This window comes from Gallinula chloropus, assembly GCF_964237585.1.
Source record: "Gallinula chloropus genome assembly, chromosome: 27".
In the NCBI taxonomy this organism is placed as follows: Eukaryota; Metazoa; Chordata; class Aves; order Gruiformes; family Rallidae; genus Gallinula; species Gallinula chloropus.
Window position 1 is genome coordinate 366,774 of NC_140112.1, and position 22,472 is coordinate 389,245.

At 62.7% G+C, this 22,472-nt stretch overlaps 1 protein-coding gene across 1 annotated transcript in view; it reads left to right on the forward strand.

The window, feature by feature from the left end:
- Nucleotides 1–6,048: 6,048 nt before the first annotated feature.
- The window catches only part of PLEKHA6 (pleckstrin homology domain containing A6), a 29,102-nt gene continuing 12,678 nt past the window's right edge, over nucleotides 6,049–22,472 (forward strand). The window contains exons 1-9 of the mRNA XM_084275776.1: nucleotides 6,049–6,075; nucleotides 14,764–14,844; nucleotides 15,009–15,123; nucleotides 15,220–15,324; nucleotides 15,477–15,549; nucleotides 16,074–16,174; nucleotides 18,475–18,617; nucleotides 19,524–20,012; nucleotides 20,396–20,906. Coding sequence (XP_084131902.1) covers nucleotides 15,022–15,123; nucleotides 15,220–15,324; nucleotides 15,477–15,549; nucleotides 16,074–16,174; nucleotides 18,475–18,617; nucleotides 19,524–20,012; nucleotides 20,396–20,906 — 1,524 coding nt within the window. The 5' untranslated portion in view covers nucleotides 6,049–6,075; nucleotides 14,764–14,844; nucleotides 15,009–15,021. The remainder of the gene's footprint in view (nucleotides 6,076–14,763; nucleotides 14,845–15,008; nucleotides 15,124–15,219; nucleotides 15,325–15,476; nucleotides 15,550–16,073; nucleotides 16,175–18,474; nucleotides 18,618–19,523; nucleotides 20,013–20,395; nucleotides 20,907–22,472) is intronic.

Sequence of the window (22,472 nt, forward strand, 5' to 3'; positions counted from 1 at the left end):
GGTGACTGAGGGAGATGGAGGAAGAGCTGGAGGGAAAAGGGGATGGAGGGGCTGGAGGGGCAGACAGTGAGTCGGGCTTTGCTGGAGGCCGGCTGCAGGGCTGCTCATGGGGCTGGGGTCGGTGGGGAGGGGGGCTTGAGAGTGCAGCACTGGCTGTCAGTGGGGGGGGGGCATTGGGGCTGTGCCCAGGGGTGGGCAGCACGTCCCACAAGGCGCCGGCACAGGCATGGCTGTGCTCTCCCAGGGGTTAAACGCTTGCAGGGAGCTAAATGGAAGGTGTGGCAGCACGATAAGGCTGGCAGGGCTGGGAGTGGGGCAGAGGCACCCAGCCATACACACAGCTCCGCTTCCAGCCGGGATGTGGGGTGGGATCCTGCCCCCCTGGCAGTTCCTGTGCCCATGCCCTGTGCCACGGGCTGGCTCTGGAGTTGGGGGGAGCTGCCATCCCTGCCCTTAGTGGGGCTGGCTGGGGTATAACGCTGTGATATCCTGGAAGTGCTGCTTGAGTGCACCTCTCCTCACTGGGGGAGAGACCTGGCTCTGTCACCTGCTTTGTTGTGCTGAAAGGGTTGTTTTAAGAAGGGCTTCTTATAAAGCAGCTCCCTGCTGCCATACCCTCTGCTGCACCCTACCATGCCTCCCTCTCTCTTTCCCAGACCCTGGAATAGCCCCTTCCTCCTCAGCCCCTCCAGCTGAGCTGCTGCTGCCTTGCAGAGCAGCAAGAGGGGTGGCAATGCCAGCACCCTCCATGTGCTAGAAGATGCTTCAGCACCAGACAGCGGTGGTGCCTGGCCATTGCTTGGCAGCTGGCAGTAGTGCTGGGTCTCTGGTCTGCAGCATGGGATGGTTCCCATCCCAGTTGTGTGTGGGGACGCCTGGGAGATGGGAATGATTTCTCCACTGCTCTCCTGCGCTGGCAGGGTGGTGGGGTTGTAGCTGAGCCCAACCCTGGCACTGTCCCTCCCTCCTTCCCTCTAGCCCCAGCAACAGTGGGTGGGTGAAGAACCAGGCTCTGGTTTGGAGCAAAGCAGCACATCCTTCACTCCCAGTGCCACAAGGATTAATTTTGTGACAAGGACGGACCTTCAGCAGGTTCTGGAAATGCCCAGCATAGCTGAGCCAGCACCTCTGTGGTCCCTGTGCCGTGCCTGCTGCCCTGCTGGGGATGGGAGAACTCAAGGGTGCGAGTCAAGCGCTCTAATGGTTTCCTACGGAAGCTCCACACAAGCCTCTGGCTCTTCCCAGCACCGAGCAAACCAGTTCCCTGTGGAGGGCACCCACTGCTTGCTCCCTCCCCTCGAGTAACCCCGGCGCATCTCCCCATCCCCAGCCGCCCGCCAGCATCCTCGGGGGGACACTGCGGGCAGATGTGTGGGCAGAGGGATCATCCGGGCTGCGTCGCCAGCGGCAAAGGCATTGCCAAGGGCTCTCTCCAGGCTGGGACTGGCCCTGCTCCAGCCCCAGCCAGGCTCAGCGACTCCCATCCTGCCGGCTTCCCACCCCAGGCACAGCAGCGGACGCGGTGCTGGGGCTGGAGGCTGCGTGGCTGGGCTGGGCTGGGCTGTGCTGCAGCCAGAGCCTGAAGGCTGCATCTTCCCCCTGGGCTGTGATGCTGGGAGGGGGGAGAAGGGAGAAGGGAGAACCAGCAACAGGCTCGCTTGCAAATGGGATTGCTGGGAAGTGGAAAGCTGGCGCAGGTTCAGCCTGGAAGTGTCCTGGTTTCCAGTTGGAAACATCCCACGGTGACTAAACTTCATTCAGGGGGAGCTCTGGTTCTGCAGAGCTGATGCTGCGCTGCTAAACTTGCCCGTGGTGCTCACAGCGTTGCAGGGGTGGCTCTGGGGAGGGGGGATGCTGAGGTGAAGGATGCTTGGTGGCACCGTGGTGTGCCTTCTCCCCATACTGGCTTTGTACCATGCTGGGACACTACCAGGGTTCAGACTGGAGGGGTGCTGAGGGTTTGCAGCTCCCTCAGCAAATTCCTTGCTTTTTCCCTTACTTTTGCCCCCATGCAGGGGCTGTGTGCCCTAATTGGGGTGTTCCCTAATAAGGGACCGATCTGTGATTCATGGGGAAGTTGTGCCCAACTGCCCTGGCCACAGCCCTGCCACGCCAGGGTGTGGTGGGCTGGAACCAGCAATAAAACTGGGTCCATCCCATCCCATCCCATCTGAGGGCAGCGAGGGAATCACTGCACCAGTCCTGGCGCTGGTGCTAATGGCCAGGCTGAGTGTTTAATGGCAGTGGAGGAGGCTAATGGCTTGATAGAGCAACTGCCTGCTGAGAGCTGAGCTCCTGAACCAGCCCACATCAGCATCCAGCATCACCTGCCTGCTGGAGGCTGAGCCCCAGGGCAGCCGTGCTGGAGATGGGAGCTGGTAGATCCCCTGGGGATCCCATGGGGGGGGAAGTGCCTGGCTCCCCAGTGCCCGCATCCTGCTGCAGAGCTGGTCCCAGTTTAGCAGTGGGGCCCGGTGCCATGGTCAGCTGTGGTCTGTGGGACTGCTGGGATTTGGTGTGTAGAGCACATGAATTCATCTCTTGCCTCTGGAGATGGGTTCTGGTAGTGTCAGCTCACCTCAGGGCTTGGGGGGGTCAGCTGGGATCCCCCTTAGGATGCCCGGCACTGGGGCGGCATCACTGCCAGAGGTAGAGACAAGCTTGGCAAAGGCAGCAGGTCCCAAACCTGCACCTGGGCTCTGCAGGGGAGACGAACAGGACAGACTGAGTGTTTGGTTTGGTCTGTTTGCTTAAGAACAAAACCTCCCGGTGTGGGGGACCTTTGGTTCCCGCTCTGTTTGTACACGCAGGCCGGCAGGATGGATGCGTGCCCAGGCAGCTCTGGGGCTGGGGGCTGTCAGGGCTGGGGCCAGGAGGACTCAGGGGTGGATTCCTGCTGCCATGGCTCTTCCTGGGCACTTGGAAGCACGTTGGATCTGCAGCATCCCCAGCATGCTCTCCAGGGCCATGGCACACGCTGCAGACAGCCGTGGGGTCGAGTGCCCGGAGCTCACCCCGTCCTTGGGAGCTGTTTTGGTGCAAGGCACTTGCACAACGGGGCTGCGTATGCTGTTGCATCACAGCTCGGTGTACAAGCTGTTCTGAGGCCTGAGAAGGTACAGGATCAGATCTAAAAATGGAGAGTTTCCCCACAGGCTGCCATCACACCCGTGCTGATGTATGGGAAGCGTGGCGTGGCGTGCCGAAGGCAACTGGGACGGCAGAGTCGTGGTGCTGGGGAGGGTGACAGGTTGCTGGGCTGGGCAAGTGGGCAGCCCCTTCTTAGTGTCTGTGGGGTGATGGCCTCAAGTTGGAGCACAGGGAGTTCCACACCAACATGGGGAAGAACTTTTCCCCAGTGAGGGTGAGGGAGCCCTGGGACAGGCTGCCCAGGGGGTGTGGAGTCTCCATCTCTGGAGAGATTCCAGCCCCGTCTGGACACCGACCTGTGTGACCTGTCCTAGGGACCCTGCTCTGGCAGGGGGGTGGATTCTATGAGCTCTGGGGGTCCTTTCCAACCCCTACAGCTCTGTGACTCTGTGATGCCTGCTCAGGGAACATCCCACACATGCACGTGGCTGGGCTGGGCTGGCGTGTCCATCAGACCGTGAGGAAGCCCGAGGATGCGTGAGCCTCTCTGCAAAGACCCAAACACGCTTCTGGCCTCCACCCAGCCTCACCACCCCGGCAGGTGTTGGGATCCACACTGGCACAGCACAGGGCACAGCACAGGGCACAGGCAGCTATGCCAGGAATGTACCGAATGCGTCGGGACTTGACTGCGGGAGGTCGGGGTGCGCGGCAGCTGATGAGTCACTCGGGGGCTGGCAGCGGGGTGAAGCCTCTGAGGAGCTGGGGCAGAGCCAGAGCTGGGGCAGCCCCCTAACCCAGAGCCCCCCTCCCCCCCCGAACCCAAACACCAGCACCGCTCTGCTGGGGTCCCACAGTGGGAGCAGGGTCGGTGTTAGTAGAGCAAGGTAGGGTGTTGTGGCCACCCCCTCCCTGCACCCCACAGCCTGCTGTGTTGCCAACTATTTTTCATCCACGTGAGCCCACACGCTCACAGGAGCATCCTGTGGGAGACCTGACAGTGGAAAATCGGTGACTTAGGCAAAAACAATCAAGAGCCTCTGCAGGGATTGGCACATGTCATAGCTGATCCAACTCAGGCTGGGGCTCTGCCTGTCCCAGGGAGGGGGGGTCGGAGGTGAGTGGGAATTGCAGAGTCCCCAGGACCCACTGCCAGGAGCAGAGCCCCCCTACCCCAGAGCATTGCTGCATCCCTGCTCCAGGCCCTGTGCCCTCCAAATGCTCCCAACTTGGGGTGTTTGCAAGGAGCTCTGGGCTCTGTGGGGAAGGAGAAATTTGGAAGCCATGCCCATATACAAAGTGGACACACACATCACGGCACAGGGACCGAGCTGAGCCCTGCTGCCAGCGGGTCTTATCAGCCGCTGCCTCTGTGCTTATTTACAGCTCACTCCTGGCTGCGGCTTTTTTAGCCATTTGATGATCTTCTCTGCTGATTAAAACCATCCCCACCGCAGCCCTGGGCTCCCCAGCCTGCACGGGGTGGTGCCGTGCAGATGTTTGTCCAGCAAGGCTATTTCCGAGCACTCGCAGCCCGGCCGCCCCCGGGGCCGCAGCTGGGGCTGGGGAAGGCAGAGAAGCTGCTGTGTCTTGGCTTCTGAAAAGCAGGGCTGGGCTGCGGTGCCACCGGCGGGGTGTCGCAGGCTGTGAGTACCTCCAGACCCACGGGAGAGCCTGTGGGAAATGGGATGGGGAGGAGGATGGGGAATGAGCCCCTCTTGCGTTTGTAGGGGGGGATGTGGAGACTGCCCTTGGCTGGCCAAGCTGGATGTGTCCCAGTTCTGGTGCCTGGCACGGGATGCTGGTGCTGCTGGGGTTATCAGGGACTGGTGGTCCAGACTTGGGGTTGGGGCTGGGGGCAGATGGGTTTGCTCCCCATGTGCCCTTGTGCCCCGGGGTTGTGGTGAGCAGCGCAGGGCTCTCCCAGCTCCTGGAGACAGCATGGCTGGAGGTTAATCATTCAACCCCTTCCCAGGCTGGGAAATGCAGCAGCGCTGCAGCTAGTGCAGGGGGAAAGACGGGGGTGAGGGGGATATTCGTCCATCTGCTTCCCAGACCTGAGACACAGGAACAGCCACCAGGCTCCTCCTCCCACCCGGGGTGCCTGTGCCCCATCTCCATGGGGATGGGGCTCAGACGTCCCCATGGGTACCCTGAGGTGCAGGAGACCCTGGCATCTGGGCGCTGGTGGGACTGCACCAGCTGAGTGGCAGCCTCAGGAGCTGAGCCTGCTCCCAGCGCAGCCCAGGGAGCCAAGAGCCGTGGCTGGGTTGTAAACATGCTTGGATAAAGTTACAGCCATTGATGTTCCTTGGAAATGCTGCACAGAGGGAGAGCTCGGGGGACCCTCTGAGCTGAGACATCCCCTCCTGCCCCAGCTCCCGCAGCGAGGAGGGGATGGATGTGGCCCTGCCTCTGTGAGCAGACAGGGAGGGGCAGAGGGTAACCCCCTGTCCTGCTGCTGCCCCACTCCTTGGGGGGCAGAGGGCTGTGGGGCTTAGCCCCTTGGGATGAACGATGGGGCAGAGTCTCCCTGCAGCTCCCCCAGGCTGAGCTGCTCATGGCTTGGCTGGATGCAGGGGCAGGATGCGGCCCCTTGGGGATGCGTGGGGACACTGAGAGCTGCTCCCAGGGCCTGTGCTGCCTCAGCAGTGGGCTGGGCTGTGATGTTTGGGGGAACAGATGTGGGTCTCCGGGTGGTGTGGAGCCCCTTTGCATTGCTGGTGGGCTGGGCTGCTGCCCTGCTGCGGTCCCATTAAAGGTGTCTGCCAGGCAGCACAAGCTGAGGATGCTCTCCTGGTGCTTGGCTGGCGGCAGCGTGGTGCTGAGGGGGTTAAGGCTGCCGGCAGCTGCGGTGGCTGTTAATGATTGATACCCATGATGACGGTTTCCCCTGGGCTGAGAAGGAAAAAAAATCACCTACCCTGGCTGGGAGAGCCACCAGCTTGGCAAGCGGGACAGAGGGGACGCGGCGTGGCGGCACCGGTGAGTGTGCGCGTGTGTGTAGCGTGGGTGCAGCGCTGCACGTGGGCCATTGTCTGAGACCTGTGGCCAGGAGCAGCCAGGGACAGGAGGTGACAAGTGTTGTGGCAGGGAAGGTGCCATGGCACCTGTCACCCCTTGGGTGTGATGCTCATGTGTGGTGGCTTAAGCGGGTGCTGAGGATTTGTCTCAGCAGGATTTTCCCCCAGCGCTGCTGCTGGAATCTCTCTGCTCCTGACCCGACCTGGCTGCCCAGGGGCTGGGCCACGTTTGCTTTGATGCCTCCTACCAATGATTGCCTTGGACAGGGATTTGTGTCTGCTGGAAGTGGCTTCTTAAAGAGCTTAGTGAGAAGTTTAAACCCTCTGAATCTGGGCCTGGGTCTGGTCTGGGTCTGGGTCCCACTCGCAGCTTGGACACTGCTGCTCAGGTACCTCAACCTGCCACCCCTGTCCCGTGCTGTGGGAGAGGAAGGTCTGCAGCCCCACAGCGATTTGAGATTTGTAGGAGGCTGTGGAGCACAGGGGGTGAGGATGCAGGGTTGCATCCTGCTCTGATAAACCCCCTCGATGCCCTGTGTCTGCTCAGCCATGCCGGTGCCTGGTGCCTGCTGTGGTCTGGCTTGGTGTGCCGCCCTGGCCCCTCTCCTCTGAGCCCTGCAGTGTGTGTTTCCATCTGGCCATGACTGATTTCATTCCAAATGGTCCCCTGAGGGGGGTCCAGTCCTGATGCTTGGGCTGGGAAAGGCTGGGGAAGGATGCTCAGCTGGTGATGCTGCAGGAGAACTGACGGTTGCCCTGTCCCATGTAGGGACAAAGGCTCAGGGAGCTCAGCTGTCCCATGCGTGAGGGGTTTGGGCTCTGTTCCCAAGAGGGGATGATGGAGCAATGTGGGACTCGGCACGGACTGTGACCTGCTCAGCCCCAGGTCCTGGGCCACCCCATCCCAGTGCTGAGACACTCCCCAATATCCCCCCCCTGCTTGTGGGGTGCTGCTGCGCCTGCGCCGAACTCTCCGTCTCTGGCAGCAGCACATTTTGGCCGGGCCATCCGCGTGGGCCATGCCTGTGCTGGAGCTGAGGTTGCCAGGGAGATAAAACACAAACTCCTGATGCTTTTTGTGCTTTTTTTTTGGTGCTTTTTTTGTGCTTTTTCCCCCGACCCCAGCTGGAGAGGGAGCGAGGGACTCGCCCTCCCCGCCGCCAGCGATGCTGGCTGCCAGCAGCCGCTTTGTTCTCTGGAAATCCCCTGACTTCCCCCTGCTCCCAACCATCCTGCTCCTCCTGTCTCCATCTCCACAGTCCCCCTTGGCAGGCTGGGATGATGCCCCTGCGTGGGGACATCACCACTCCTGCCCCAGCCTGGCTGTGTGGCGCCGGTGACGTTCCAGGCGTGGGTGCGGTGAGGTGACACGGCTGTCGTGGCGCGGGAACAGCCATCTGCCCTTGCTGAGGACTTTGCCCCGGCTCAGCGAGCCTGACACGACAGCTCTGCAGCTTCCAGCCAGATCCAGCGCTGGCTTTTCTGCCTCCCCTCCCAGCAAGGCTCTGGCTGGACTCACAGGGTTGGAGGAGGGTTGATGGTGAGCGGCTGGGAAAGCCTGGCCTGGCTTGGCTGCTGTGCTCGCTGGCTGTAGGTTCTCATGCTGAAAGCCCTCATGGGGTGCAGGGGGTAAAACTCTCCTGGCAGAGGCCCCTCAGCCTGAGGAGCATCTCCCCAGCATCAGTGGTGGGCACCAAGCTGGGGTGTTCCCTGCCTGGGCACTGCAGCGGGAGCTGGCGTGGTTTGCCACAGGGTGAGGTAGCAGAGGGGATGGGTGCTCAGGCCAGCACCTTGCCTCCTCCCAAGGCTGCTCTGGCAGCCCAGTTTGAGGTCTTGCCTCCTTGGCCCCATCCCAGAAGCAGCTGCACTGGAAGGGGAGCACTGTGGTTTAGGGGCATGGCTGTACCCCCCGTGCCAGCACCGAGGCAGGGGTGAGGGGAGGCTGTGTGTGCGTGGGGTTCAGCAGCATGTCAAGGCTGTGCTGCCTCCTGGCCCCCTGCCCCGATGGACACGGTGCTGGAAACGCTGGCTCAGCTGGACAGCAGGGCTGGGGTTGGGATGGGGATGAAGTTTTGGAGGAGAACAAGCTGCTGGTCCCTGCTGTGACATGACAGCAGCCGTGGGAGCCGGCCAGCTCCGCAGGGATGGGGAGAGGGAAACTTCAGTGCTCAGCTCTGCACCCAGGGCTGGGTTTGCTTTGCCCTTTCTGAGGCATTTTCTCCCCAAAGGCTGATCTCACTGTGAAACCAATAGTTGTTGGGGTTTCCAGGGCTGCTGGGCAGCTCTGCTGAGCCCATGGCTGTGCCCATGTGGGCACACTGGGTGTTCCTCCCAGCTCTCCAGCCTGCCTCTGACCCCTTCTCCTTCTGCTGCCCTCTCCCAGGCCTGGCACGGAGCTCAGACAAGCCCAGGGTGATGTGGAAACGCCAAGGAGGAGAGTTTCTCAGTGGGTTGTGGCCCAGGCTTTGGGCTGGGGCCAGCTCAGCCTTGCTGAGGGTGTGGGGAACACGCAGGGCTCGTTTTGCTGCTTCAGTCATCTGATGGGGGGGGGGTCAAAGTAGCTGTGGTGATGGAGCAGCCCAGGGTCTCCCTGAGCAGAAAACTGACACTGGGCACCCCCTCCCCTCACAGCACTCATCCCCCAGCTGCAGTGACTCCCCCAGACCCACTCACACTGTGCCTGTGGGATCCAGCCCCAGGGGGTGCAGGGGGGGTCAGGTTTATTGGTGTATTATAATGTATTTACTCCTGCCCTGGGGTCTCCCTGGAAGACAGGACTCGATGGGTTGCACGTGCTCATCCTGGGGTGGATTTTCTCTGCCAGCTCCCTTGCAGGGGCTGTGGGATGACTGGGTGACCCTGTGGGATGACAGGGGTGACCCTGCATCCCTTCCCGTGGGTGCTGAGCGCTGCAGTTAACTGGGAGAAAAGGATTTTCAAGGGCTCCTACCAGAGGAGAGGGATGTGGCTTAGGAGGAAGGGGGGGGAGAGGTGAAGAAAGGGCTAGAAAAATAGAGGAAGGAGGCCAACACACAGGGCGTGTTTTGGCTGGTGGCCATGTGAGCCCCTTGCTTGGGAGCTGCCTGGATGCTCACCCTGTGAATGGGGAGTAAAAGCTCCTGAGGAAGGAGCCTTGGAGGGGGGGTGCCAGCAGCCTGGGCAGCCTGCTGCCTCCTGCTGTGGTCCTGGGGTGGCAGAACCCAGCAGCCACGATGGGAACCCCTCCATCCCAGCTTTTCCCACCCCCATCCAAAGGGCTGGGGCGGTGGGGGCGGTGAGGCGCCTGCTGGAGCTGAAATTCGGGTTGGGGCGTGGGAGGATGAGGAGGTTGGGTCCTGGGGGCACACAGCCAGCCTGGGAGCTGGGGGGTGATGTGAGGGGGTGGGTGGAGGAGAGCCCTCCCCCCTCCCCCCCCGCCCCAAGCTCCAGCATCACACCCGAGCTGGTGCAGGCTGGACAGAGCTGGTGGGGAGGGGGTGGTCGAGTTCCCTGTGACCCCCCACCCTGCCCAGCTGCTGTGCTCTGGATTTAGGGCTTGGCAGGCTCCAGTGTCTGGGTGGGGAGCCTGTGGCTCCCCTCCTCCCACCTGCTCCCTGCCTTTGCAGCCTCCAGATAACAGCCCAGAGCCCCGACGCCCTGGGGAGGGTCACAGCACCCAGGCTGGTTCCCATTACCTGATGTCTGCTGCATGCTGAGGGGGTTTTGGGGGGGCTCCTTGGCTGTAGCCAGTCAGTCAAGCTGGGTTTACTGCATTCTTTGGGAAAGTACCACCCCCCTGTGCTCCACACCAGCCCTCAGTGGAGCTTTTCCAACTCCCACCCCTGGTTTTTCTCACCTGCCTCACGTCTGACAAGGAACCCAGCCCATGGGGAAGGGTCCCAGGGCAGCCAGCTGGGAGTGTGGTGCTTTGCCCCACAACAAGCCATGCTGGGGGCTTCTCCCTGCTCCCTGCACCCCCTTTCTCTGGAGCTGGCTGCACTGAGGTGAGGGCTGGGCTGGGAAATCGCTCCCTCCCATCACCATTTCACCTGCTCCTTCCCAGCTGGGGTGGCATTAACTCTCTCTCACACTGTCAGAGCAGTTGAGAGCGGCTATAAAGCAGCCCTGGGAGGGCTGTGGGGTACCTGGTGCTTCTCTTGCACATGCTGTGGGGGTGATGTATGTGTGGGTGGCACCCACATGCTGTGCTGGTGACCCTGGGGGTCCTTGAGCTTTGCTCAGGGGTATGCCCCTGCTGTGGTTTTGAGGAGCTGGGACCTTCATGGATTGTCTCCTCTCTCTCCAAAGCTCAACTCAGGGGAAGAGAAACAGTGTGGAGGGTATGTGGGGTGCTTGGGTTGTGGTGCTTATTTCCTCTGGCTCCTTCCCTTTCTGAAAAAGCAAGAGGAGGTTTAGAGTGGTTTGCTTTGATGTTACCTTGAGGGAAAGCTCTTCTCCCCCATGGCTCTCCTGGGAGGTCTGGGGGAGCCCCCCCCACCCCCCTGAGCTGCTGTTCAGAGCCTTGAAGCGTGTCTGTTCAGTGGGCTGGGGAGGATGCTGTGTCCATGCCCACCCCTGGGTACTAATGGCTGTGAAACAGCCCAGCTGGTGCAGGGAGAGCTGTGCCTGCTCCAGGCTGGGAAAGCCAGGGCTGGCCCTGGGTGAAAAGCTCCCAGAGCAGCCCCTGAATCCCACACAGCCCCCTGTGCCACTGAACTGGGAGAGGACAGGGAGGGAAACCCCCCCATTGCGGAGGGACGGTGCCTCTGGCTCAGCCATGGGCAGACCCCGTGGCTCCTGCCTGCAGCATCCAGCACTCCCAGGAGCTGTTTTTCCAGCTCCTGCCAGGCTGTTTGGCCACCCCACCAGGTGAGCAGCGGCTTTGTGGCACATCAGAGAGCTGGCACATGCCCATGGGCCGTTGGGGGACCTTGACCCCTGTTTGCTTCGCTGCCCAGAGCAGCAGTGCTTGGGGAGCAGGTGAGTCCCAGCCAGTGCTGGGTTGGGGGGGGTTGCCAGCGGTGTGGCTGCAGGCGTGGGGTGGGTGCTGCCCATGGGTGCTGTGGTGGGCTGTTCTCAGCCTCTCTTGGCTGGTGGTGGGCACTATGTCAGTGAAGAGAGAGGCAGCTGCACCCCTCAGCTCCTCTGTGCCCGGAGAGCAGCTCCCTTAAAGGGCTGGATTTAGGTGTCTGTGTCCAGTGATGCTGCTGCGTTGGCACATCCTCTGCCCGCCCTGGGGATGTGGTTCCCACCCCCGGCTGCTCCCGGCCACGCTCCTGGCAGGACCCACTCGTGCCAGCCGAGGAGTTAGCAGGAGCATCCCTGAGCTGGGCGCCGGTGCTGCCCCAGCTCTGCCAAGGCGGGTGGGCTGGCAGAGCCGTAACTCCAGGGTTTTGGGAGGAGGAGGAGGAGCAGGTGGATGATGCAACGGCCGGGAGCGGCCGGGCTGAGCAGCACCGCGGGCGGGGTGCGGGGCGGGGGGGGGGGATGGGGGGTGCGGATGTCCCGGGGGTGGGGGTGGGGGGCGGTCCGGGGGGTGCTGGTGGAGCTGGTGCCGTGATGGAGGCCGGCTGGTTTGCAGCGCTCCGCTTCCTTCTTTGGAGGTTTGTTTGAAATGTCAGAGCTGCTTTTCCCCCCCGCTCCATCCCCCCCCCGCCCCGCCTTCCTGTCTCCCTCCCCCCTCCCTCGGCATTATCCTAACACTCCCCATCTATTTGCATTCGCTTGCCAAAGTGCCCTGCCCAGGCGGAGGGTGGGACACCCCCAAACCGGCACCCGGGGGCTCCCTCCCCCTCTTAACTTGCTGGGGTGTGAAAGGCTCCCTGGATTTTTTCGGGGATGCTGAAACCCCGTTGCTGGATGCCCCGCAGAGCCCTGACATCCCCCCCTAGACCTTCCCCCCCCCCCCCCCCCTCGCCGTGCAGCCGCTGGGTCGGTCGCTCCCCGGGATTTTCCTCCTGGCGTGACCTGGGGAAGGGACGGCGCCGGCATCGGGGGGGAGGGGTGGGGAGAGAAGAGAGGGGGGGCGGGGGGAGCGGGGACGGTTTGGGGACAGAAGCAGGGGGAAGGGATGCAGGCAGTGAATCCAGGGCAGCGACAGAGCTCATCTCAGCGAAGCCGCTTGCCTCACCGCGGCATCCCCCCTCCAACTCCCTTCCCCAGCAGCATCCCCCCCCATCACCCTCCCACCGCTGCCCTACCGGGGTTGGGGGTGTGGGGGAAGCCCTGCATCCCCCCCACACCCCCCCCACCTCTCGTCCTGCCCCTCTCTTGCCTCACCGCGGCACCCCCCATCCCTTCCCCAGCAGCATCCTCCCCATCACCCTCCCACCGCTGCCCTACCGGGGTTGTGGGGCGGGGAGGGGAGGGTGGTGGTGTGGGGGGAATCCCTACATCCCCCCACCCCCCCCCAATCCTGCCCCTCTCACCCATCGCTCTCCGGCAGCTTCTCCCCAGCTCTGCACCTGGGGCTGGGGGGAGGCGGCGCTGCCCTTCGCCTCTCCTCTGCGCGGGGACGCGAGCGGGAGCTGTTTGTCCCCGTGTCACACGCCCGGCTGCTGGTTGCCGCACACCGGGGCTGCCAACCCCCCCCCCCCCCCATCCCACCCCCCAACCCCCCCACCCCGCCTTCCTCCCCGGGCTGCTCCGCCGCCACCACCAGCACCGCCAATGCCAGCGCTGAGGGGGGGTTTTGGGGGGCTGGGCTAACTGGTAGAGGACAAGACGACCCTTCCCCACTGCCACCGGTGTCCCCCTGCCCACCGGGGGCTGTGGTCCCCACGGCACAGGCTGTCCCCTCGTAGGGTGGCGGGCAGGTGGCCCGGGGTGGCTGCGCCCATCGCTGCCATGGTGGGAGCCGGGAGCCGGCGCTGAGCTTGGCAAAGGCCTCTGGCATCATGCTGAAGTTTCGGGTGGATCGACGGGTCAGGTAGGACCCCAGGGTGGGCAGGGGGTGGGGGAGCCGTGGGCAGGCGGTGGCGGGGGGGACCCTCAGCCCGGGCAGTGGCTGCTGCATTGCAGTGCCTGGGAGGCGAGGTGGACTCGGTGGTTTCTGGAGCGGGGTCAGCCCAAGGAGCTGCTGCCAAAAGGTGGTTTTTAGGAGGGTTTTCTGGCTGTTCCTCTAGGGTCTTGTCACATCTAGGGGGTGGGGGAAGGCTTGGGGAGGGGGAGGCAACTTGGGTTGGGTGCCAGGAGGAGCTGTGGGGACTGGAAAACAGGGTGGGTGACTTGGACTTGGCGGTGGGGTGGGGAGAGAGCACAGCCTGTGGGAACAGAAACCTGCTGCGGTGTGGGGTCAGGGGGGTGTCCTCAGCTGGACTTCATGCACCGTGATGGTTCCAGCAGCACCCACTTTCCAGGGCTGGGGCAGTTTGGGGTGTTGCTCACTTGGCATTTGCACCACCCCTGTGTGTCAGCATCATGGGGCAGGGGGGCTCATGACTAGCACCGGTACCTCCATGTTATACCCCTCCAAAGTGACTGGCTGGGGGCAAACAGCCCAGGATCAGCTCCAGCCCCAGTCTCTGTGCACAGCTTGTGTCACTTGTGGCACAGAAAAGCCTGGTGCTTGGTGGGGGGGAGCGTGGGTGGTGTTTGGGGAGCTGCTCATCGTGAGGTGCCTGCGCACTGCTGAGCTTGTTAAGGTGACCCCAGTGAGGGGGTGGGCTGGGGGAGGAGGATAGCAGGTCTGTGGCTGGGTTAGGGGGGGATCTGCAATGGGGAGCACCTCTCACCAAGGCTTCTTTGGGTAGAAAGGGGTTAATCTCTTCAGAGCCTGGCTGGAGCTCAGGTTCAGGGTGAAGTGTGTGGGGATGGGATGGTCTTGGCAGCCGCCTTTTCGTGCTTAAACTTCCCCCTGTTTTGCTGACATGCAGAAGTTCAGCAGCGTGCTGGGCTCCACGGGTGGCCTGGGAACCCGTGTCCTGGTGCATGGGAGCTTTGGGAACAAGGGTGGATGTCACAAGGCTGGGCTCCAACACGAGCTTCCCAGGATGGAGCCGTGAACCCGTTGGGTGCACCTTGTCCATTCCTCTTGATGCAGCTCCCTGGGAAGCAGGGTGTGAGTGGGTACCCCAGCCAGAGCAGTGAGGTGCTGGGGTGCCCAGCAATACCAGCTCTGAGGGATGGGCAAGGACATGGCAAACGCTGCTGCTGAGAGCCCTACCTTGCTCCTCCTGGGGAGCTCTGCACTGCCTGTGACAGCTCCCTTTGGGGCTGGGGCTGATCCAGCTGCAACAGCTGGTGCTGGTGGGTCCTGGGCTGATGGCCAGGGTCTGTGTGGTGCAGAGCCCATGCTCTGAGCCTGGCTTGAGGTGCACGATGTTGGGGATGCTGCTGCAGGCGCTGCCCAGAATGGGCCATTGCTGCTGCTGCTTCTGCAGAACCTTCTTCTGATGGGTAATGTCTGGGATGTGTCCAGCAGAAGTGACGAGGACTCAGTCACCAGAGGCCTTGTTTGGGCTCCCAGAGAGGCAAACGCTTCCTGGGAACCATGGATGAAATGAGCATGGAGTCAGCTGGGGCACAGGGGAGGAGCGCTCGGGGCAGGGAGCCGGCCCAGGTGCCATGGGCAAGGTGTGGGACAGGGCAGTGAGGGGTCAGAGCAGGAGATGGGGTGCTGGGGGGCACACAGAGGGGACGCTGACCACCACCCCATCGCTGTCTCTTGCAGCCACAATGAGAGGCGGAACACATTCCTGCACCCAGTGACGGGACAGGTCCCTGAGGACAACTCAAGGCTTGACTTGCAGAAGTAGGTTGGCTCCTGTCTCCGCTGGGTTTGGCGCCTGGGAGTGGGTCGTGATGGGGACCAAGGTGGAGGGGGATGTAGGGGAGGGGGGCAGTGCCTGGGGTGGGGGACACCAGGGGACAGCTGGAGAAACACAACTCTGCTGACTCAGCTCCCCTGTGCCACAGACCCACCTCGGACATGTCAAGCAAAGCGGGTGGCAAGCGACCGGCAACCATCACCAGCGAGCCCTCCAACCACGCCATGGTGTCGGAGCCGCCCCCGGAGCGTCCTGGAGGCCGGGTGGGTGCCCAGAGCCGTGTGGCATGGCAGGTGGCAGCAGAGACGGGGAGCTGGGGGTGTCCCCCGGGACTGAGCGGCTCCTCTCCCCCTCCGCAGGCTTCGCGCTCCTCCCGCAAGGGCATCGCCTTCGGGAAGCGCTCCAACTCCATGAAGAGGAACCCCAACGCCGCTGTGACCAAAAGTGGATGGCTCTACAAGCAGGTACCCAAGCCCCACACCGTGCTGGGGTACCCCCCCTTCACCCCCCCCCAAAAAAAGGGCTGTGCCACTCCTTTCCCACCTGCCTGCCCTGCAGAGCCACGGCAGCACCCCATCCCCCGGTGGGTGCTGCTCTCACTGCCCCTCTCCCGCAGGCCAGCTCGGGGGTGAAGCAGTGGAACAAGCGCTGGTTCGTGCTGGTGGATCGCTGCCTCTTCTACTACAAAGGTACAGCAGCTCCTGCCCACCCCAGCTGCTCCTTGGGGCTGGTGTCCCCCCCACCCCATCCCCATCAGGACCTGGTGTCCCCCAGCCAGCTGCCTCCACTCAAACCCAGGCTGTCCCCAAGCTCAGAGAGGGTTTGGCCAGCATAGGTGAGGGGTCTAGAGGGGACAGCGTGCTGGGGAGTGGTAGCCATGCCCAGCACCCCTTTTACACAGGTGTTTGTCACCCCAGGGACCTGAGAGGTTAATGCAGGTGCCTTCCCCAGCTTCCCTGGCAGCTGGCTGGGCTCAGCCCTGGCAGCCGGGGGTGGGCATGAATAATTGAGCAGGCTGCTGGGAGCGGAGCTGCCGGGGAGCAACAGGCAGGCTGAGGCTTCCCACAGGTGGGCTGTGGGAAGGAGCGATGGAGCCCTGTCCCTACAGCACCTCGTGGGGCTTTGCTGGGAGGGGGGGGGGGGGGGCGGCTGGGGGTGGGGGGGGGGGGTCTTCATCCTTTCCATGTGTGTAACCCCTGTGTTTGCTCCCCAGATGAGAAGGAAGAGAGCATCCTGGGCAGCATCCCCCTCCTCAGCTTCCGTGTGGCGGCTGTGCAGCCCTCTGACAACATCAGCAGGAAGCACACGTTCAAGGTCAGTGTGTGGTCGTGCTGGGGCTTGGAGGGGGCCAAGCACTGGGACGGTGCTGGGGTGATGCTCTCTGGGTCCTCACTGCTCCCTCTTCTTGCTTTCTCGGTGATGGGGTGTGGAGCAAACTGGGGGGAGAGGGGTGACCCCAGTAACCCCTCCAGGGACAGCCTGCCCTGGGTGGGTGTACTTTTCTGCTGGGGAAACTGAGGCACACGTTGGGCAAAGCAGTGTCTCCAAGGTCATGGCTCTCCCCAGGCCTGTGCTGCTCTGGAACTGCTGCCCCCCCCCCCCCCCCCAGCCCGGGGAGGTGCTGGGTGCAGAGTGAGCAGCAGCTCTGCCCTCTCCCTGCCTCAGTTTCCCCTCCACATCGCTGCTCCCAGCCAGCCTGTCCCCGCTGGCAGCTGCCACGCTTCTCGGCAGCGTTCCTGGAGCCAGACCTCGAGAGGTGTCCCCAGCTCCAGCACGCTTTAGCTGGCGTGTGAAGGAATTGCAGGCCGGGAGCACCTAATGAGTCGCTGCTCATCAGCCTGAACCACCGTATGGGGTGCTGGAGAGGGGGGGCAGCGAGAGGCCGGGGTTGGGGGTGTGGATGCTGCGCCCATCCTCGGCATCAAACACTGTGCATCCCTCACTGAGATCTGAGCTCCCCCCCACGTCACAGCGCTTGTCGTGTCACCACCTGCCTCTGGCATCACCGTGCACCTTCCCCAGCACAGCTGCTCGTGCCACCCACATCTGTGGGTCACAGCAGCACCCGCTTGGTGCTGGGCGGATGCACAGGCTGGTTTGCACACTCGTGTACCCCTGTGCAAACCCCCACCCAGCATCTTCCTGCCCAGGAGTGTGGTGGGAGCTGCTGCCTGGGGTCACTGCGGAGGAGCTTTGCTAATCTAAGGGGTGGGGGGTTGTAACCCCCACCCTTAAAACTGTGTTTAAGCTGCTGCTTGAGCAGGGTTTAGGGGTGAGCGTTGGCAAGAGGCCTGGAGCTGAGCTCTCCTGTGTGCCACTGAGGTGTCTCTGCCGGTGGCTTCCAGAGCTGAGAGCAGGGGAGTGACCTGGAAGTGTCCAACATCCCCCTCTGCTCCTCAGGCTGGTTTGGGAAGAGCCTTGTGAAGGTGCTGCCCACCAGCCGAGCCCTGCAGGCGTGTGCCTGCCTTTTGGGTGGGGGGTGGTTTGGTTCAGAGAGGGGCCTGGCAGGGCTCTGTGTGGTGTGTCCCGCCACGCTTGACCCCATCTCTGTGTTTCCTCCTCTTTCCGCGGGCGAGGATCCCCGGACAGGAGGTCTCTCTCTCTCTTCGTGCCCACCCACCACACCAGCACCCACCTAGGTAGTACCTTCTTGTGTTCCTGATGCATGCAGGAGGGCGAGGGGCCCGCGGGCATGCCGGGATGCTCCGCTCGCCTCGCGCTAATCCAGGGAGGGGGAATTGGTTTGGGATGTCGTTCCCTTGCTCTGGCTACGGAGCTTTTAGAGGCAGGAGTGCATGGGGAGGGGGGATGGATGCAGGAGATGACCCCATGGCTGGGCACGGTGGCTGCATGCTCTGGGGGAAGGGAAAGAGGGTTTGAATTGGACCCCCCATTTAAAAAAAAAGGTCTTTTTTTTAAGTGGTTGAGCCCTGAGAGTCTTTTTGGGGGGGTAATGGGGGAACCCCCTCCTGCATCCTGCCTTTTCTTTCTGCCTCCTGTCCCTTTCCACTGAAGGGGAAGTTAGAAGCTTTAAAAAAGCTCTAAGTAGCCAGACCTGCCCTGCAGAGAGTGGGCATTGATGTCTTGGCCCAAATCCCAACCTTTTTCCCCCAGAAAGTCTTGTCTGGGCCAAGAAGCCCCCTTCCCCCTAACCCTGCATGAGCGATAACACTCCATCCTGCGCTGCTGCTCTCACTGGCATGTGGACCCTTCACCAGCCCCGTGCACCCCATGGGGACCTGCTCGATGCTTGGGTGCAGCACCCTCTGCACCTGGGTGCTGCTCCTTGGGTGCAGGGCCCTGCACAGGGCTGGTTCTGGGGGTGGCCACGGGGGTTCTTATGGCCCTGGGGGGTGGTTCTCCTACAAGGGGATGAGGACTGGCGCTGCCTGTGCCCGCAGAGCCTTCCTGGTGCCACCAAGGATGCATGCTTGGGTGGGGAGGGGAGGACTGTGCTTGTCTTCTCCCGGTGACAGCAGGACCCCGTGCCGGGGTGGAAACGGAGCTCTCACCCTCCTGTCTGTGTCTCTCCCCACTTCTCTGCCTCCCTGCAGGTGACGGTGTGCTGGGTGGAGGAGATGCCGGCCAGTAACAAGCAGTCCCTGTCTCCCCAGGCCGAGCACGCTGGCATCCGGACGTACTTCTTCAGCGCTGAGAACACGGAGGAGCAGGAGTCCTGGATCCAAGCCATGGGCGAAGCCGCCCGGGTGCAGATCCCCCCCACCCAGAGGTCAGTGCCTGCCATCTCCCCCAGGCTGTTCCTCTCCCCCTTGGTCTGTCAGAGATGGGGCAGAGGGGTCATGCATCACAGATGGAGACCTGCTGGAGCATGGTGGATGAGAAGCTTGACATGAGCAGCAGTGGCTCTTGCAGCTCGTAGGGCCAATGGTATCCTGGGCTCCATCAGCAGAGGAGTGGCAGCAGGGACAGGGAGGGGATTGTCCCTCTCTGCTCTGCCCTCGTGAGGCCCCAGCTGGAGTCCTGTGTCCAGAGCTGGGGCCCCCAATACAAGAAGGATGTGGAACTGTTGGAGAGGGGTCAGAGGAGCCACAAGGATGATTAGAGGGCTGGAGCAGCTCCCCTACAAAGAGAGGCTGAGGCAGCTGGGCTTGTTCAGCCTGGAGAGGAGAAGGCTGCGGGGGGACCTCATTGCAGCCTTCCAGTCCCTGAAGGGAGCTTATAGGCAGGAGGGGATTCGACTTTTTAAAAGGGCAGAGACTGGCAGGACAAGGGGGATGGAGTGAAGCTGGAGGAGGGAAGGGGGAGATGAGATGTTAGGGGGAAGTTCTTTGCAGAGAGAGTGGTGAGGGGCTGGAACAGGCTGCCCAGAGAGGGGGTGGGTGCCCCATCCTTGGGGGTGTTCAAGGCCAGGTTGGCTGGGGCCCTGGGCAACCTTGTGTAGCTCCAGGCCTGGAGGTTGGTGTCCCTGCCTGTGGCAGGGGGGTTGGAGCTCTGTGATCCTTGGGGTCCCTTCCAACCCAGACCAGTCTATGAGTCTATGATTCTATGAGCATAAGGGTCCCTCTGGAGAGAGGAGCTGGGAGGAGCATTGACCCCCAAAGGCTGTTTTGGCGGGGGGGCGGGGGGGAGAAGGAAATTCCTGACCACCCCAGGGGTGTTGCAAAGTGGGGGGTAATGTGCTCTCCTGTCTCGGCACCCCCAGGCACGAGAAGCCAGACTCGGAAAACATCCCCCCCAGCAAGCACCACCATCACCACCGCAACACCACCCACCGCGAGCACCCTAAGGCTGACCCCGATGCCAAGACGCGGGGCGAAGGCGACGGCCGCGGCTCGGAGAAGATGGAGAGGAAGTCCGAGAGGACAGAGAGCAAGAAGGAGCCCTTGGCCAAGGCCAACGGCATTGCCGGGCAGGAGATGCCCTCAGAGCCTGGCAGTCCTTACCCAGAGGCACCCCGGGTACCGGCAAGCGCGGAGCGGCCGTCCCAGCCCAACGGCTGGCCCTACTCATCGCCCAGCCGCCCCGGCAGCACCGCGTACCTGCCGCCTGACGGGGAGAGTGTAGCCCACCGCCGGAGCTTTGCCCCCCGTACCAACCCCGAGAAGATCGCCCAGCGCAAGAGCTCGATGACGCAGCTGCAGCAGTGGGTGAACTCACGCCGAGGCACCGTCCCCCCCGAGGAGCTGCGGAGGTGAGGGCTGTGGGGAAGGGAGGCTGGAGGTAGAGAGGGGGGGGGTCCTGCTTCTTTTCTCCAGGGCTGCTCCTTGGGTGATGCTCTGGGAATGTTTTTCCCCTTCCCATCTGTTTTTTCCCCTTCCCCGTGGGGTCAGCAAATCTCCTTTCTGGGCTGTGTGCCAGCTCTGGGGTGTGTGGGACAACCCCAAAGAGCTGAGCAGGGTGGGTTTTGGAGGGGTGCCTGGCAGGAAGGATGCCAGCCAGCCAGCCAGCCAGCTCTCTGGGCAGTGGTCTCCAAGCTGCTTCCTCTACGGCTGTCCTTGCCCACCAGGCCCCCTGTATGCAGAATGAGGGACTGGGACACCAGCCTGGCACTCACAGCAATCTTCTCTCCCCTAGCCCCACCAGGTTTTACCCCGTGTCTCGCCGGGTACCCGACTACTATTCCCCCTACTCACCCCAGTACCCTGAGGATTACCAGTACTACCCACCCGGGGTGCGCCCTGACAGCATCTGCTCCATGCCGGCTTACGAGCGGGTGAGCCCGCCCTGGGCGCTGGAGGACAAGCGGCACTCCTTCCGCAATGGGGGCACCTACCAGCTCCGGGACTGGAAGGAACACCCTGGTTTTGGCCGGCAAGATGTCCCTCTTTGGCTGCCCGGTCCTGGGAGGCAGCCAGCTTATTTGGATGAGGTGGATGCTGCCTCAGGATCCCTGCGACGGATGTCACTGCAGCCCCGCTCCCGCTCCGTGCCCCGCTCGCCCAGCCAGGGCTCCTACAGCCGAGCACGGGTGTACTCGCCCGTGCGCTCGCCCAGCGCCCGCTTTGAGCGGCTGCCGCCCCGGGGAGAGGAGATTTACGCTGACCCCACCACCTTCATGATGAGGAGATCCATCAGTTCTCCAAAGGTAAACGCCCATCAGTGCTTGGGGTGCACAGGGCTGGAGGGGAACCCTCGCTGGGACCGTCAGGGCGGGGATGCTGGTGCCCTCTACATGCACAGCCTGGCCTCAAAGTGCCACCAAGTCTATCGCTGGCAGCAGGTGGTGGCTTTAGATCCCTCCCTTGCTTCCCTGCAAAGCTGCCTGGGTTGTGGTTGATGTCTTCCTGCTGCTCCTGTGCTGCTGTGATGGAGCTGGATGGGCTGGGCTGGGAGCCTGGCAGTCCTCAGGGCCACCACGAGTGACGTGCTTCGGAGCAGAGAGTGCTGGTGTCCGTGTCTTGCTGCTGTGGGGTTGGGGGTCTGCCCTTGAATGTGCTCTCTGGCCCCTTGCACCCTTTCTCACATGTCTCTGGTTTTGGGGTCTCCTCTCTTCTCAGTACGACTACCTGGGCGACAGGCGGCCTGTCCCTGCGGGGATGTACCCATACCACTACCCAGCATCCCCCACCGTCCATGACAAGATGGTATGTACACTGCTGGCGCTGAGGGGGGTGAGCCCCGGAGGATGGGGTCCTTAGAGCCCCCTGGGGAGGTGGGCCAGCTTGGGGGTTCCTTCCTCTCATGGTTGAGGAGGAACCATTCTGTTCCAGGGGCAGCTCTGTGGGTCAGACCTGGGGTGCTCTGGGGCAGATCAGGACCGCAGGTCCTTTTACTGGCATCTCTGGTCCCTCCCAGCTGAGCCCCAAGGAAACCCTCATGGAAAGGCTCCTGGTTCCTGCCCCGCAGCCCCCAGGTCACAGGGGCAGTGGGACACCCTTGGAGCCCCTGCGATGCTGGGCCAGGCTCATCACCCCCAGGATGGTCCCTGGCTGAGGCCAGCACATCCCCTGCACCTCTCCCGCTCTTGCTTCCTCACTTCTGGCTACAGCTGCTGCTTTTTCCTGTGTCGTGTCCCCTCGGAGCGCCGAGGGGTGAGATTGGGAGGTTCCCCCCCCCCACCCACCCCCAGCAGAACATGGTCCCCAAACCCCAGGGCAGGACTGGCTGCTGGAGGAGGGAGAAGCACAAGTCACCGTAAGCCACTCCATGCTGCCATCCATCCTCGCTAGCAGGGCAAGGGCCGTGCCTCTCCCGAGGCACCGCTGGCCAGGCGGGAGAGCCAGGGGGAGAGCGGCTCTCCCACGGACACATCCACAGCAGCTCTCCCAGCTCTGTGCTGGTGAGGTGCCTCTCTTCCCCCAGCTGAGAGGTCTTTCTGTGGCCTTCACCTAACTGCTTTGCTTCTTCTTTTATATGTTCTGTGCGTCCGTTTCTTGCCGCGTGCCTGCTGGCTCCTGGTAGGATGAACTTTTAGACCTTCAGTTGCAAAGAAACCTAGAGTATTTGGACCAGCAGGTAGGCAGAGCTGGCTGCAAGCCTCACGCTGCTTCTGTCCCCTTGTGCCCCTTCCCTCCTGGCACAGCATCTCCTCCCCTAACATCCATCCTCACCCTTCTTGGCATTAAAGCAGCACGAGTCGTCTTTTGGTTTTGCTTCTTCCATCTTCCCCGTCCGTAGGGTCGCTCATTGCTTGGCAGAAAAATCCCTGACA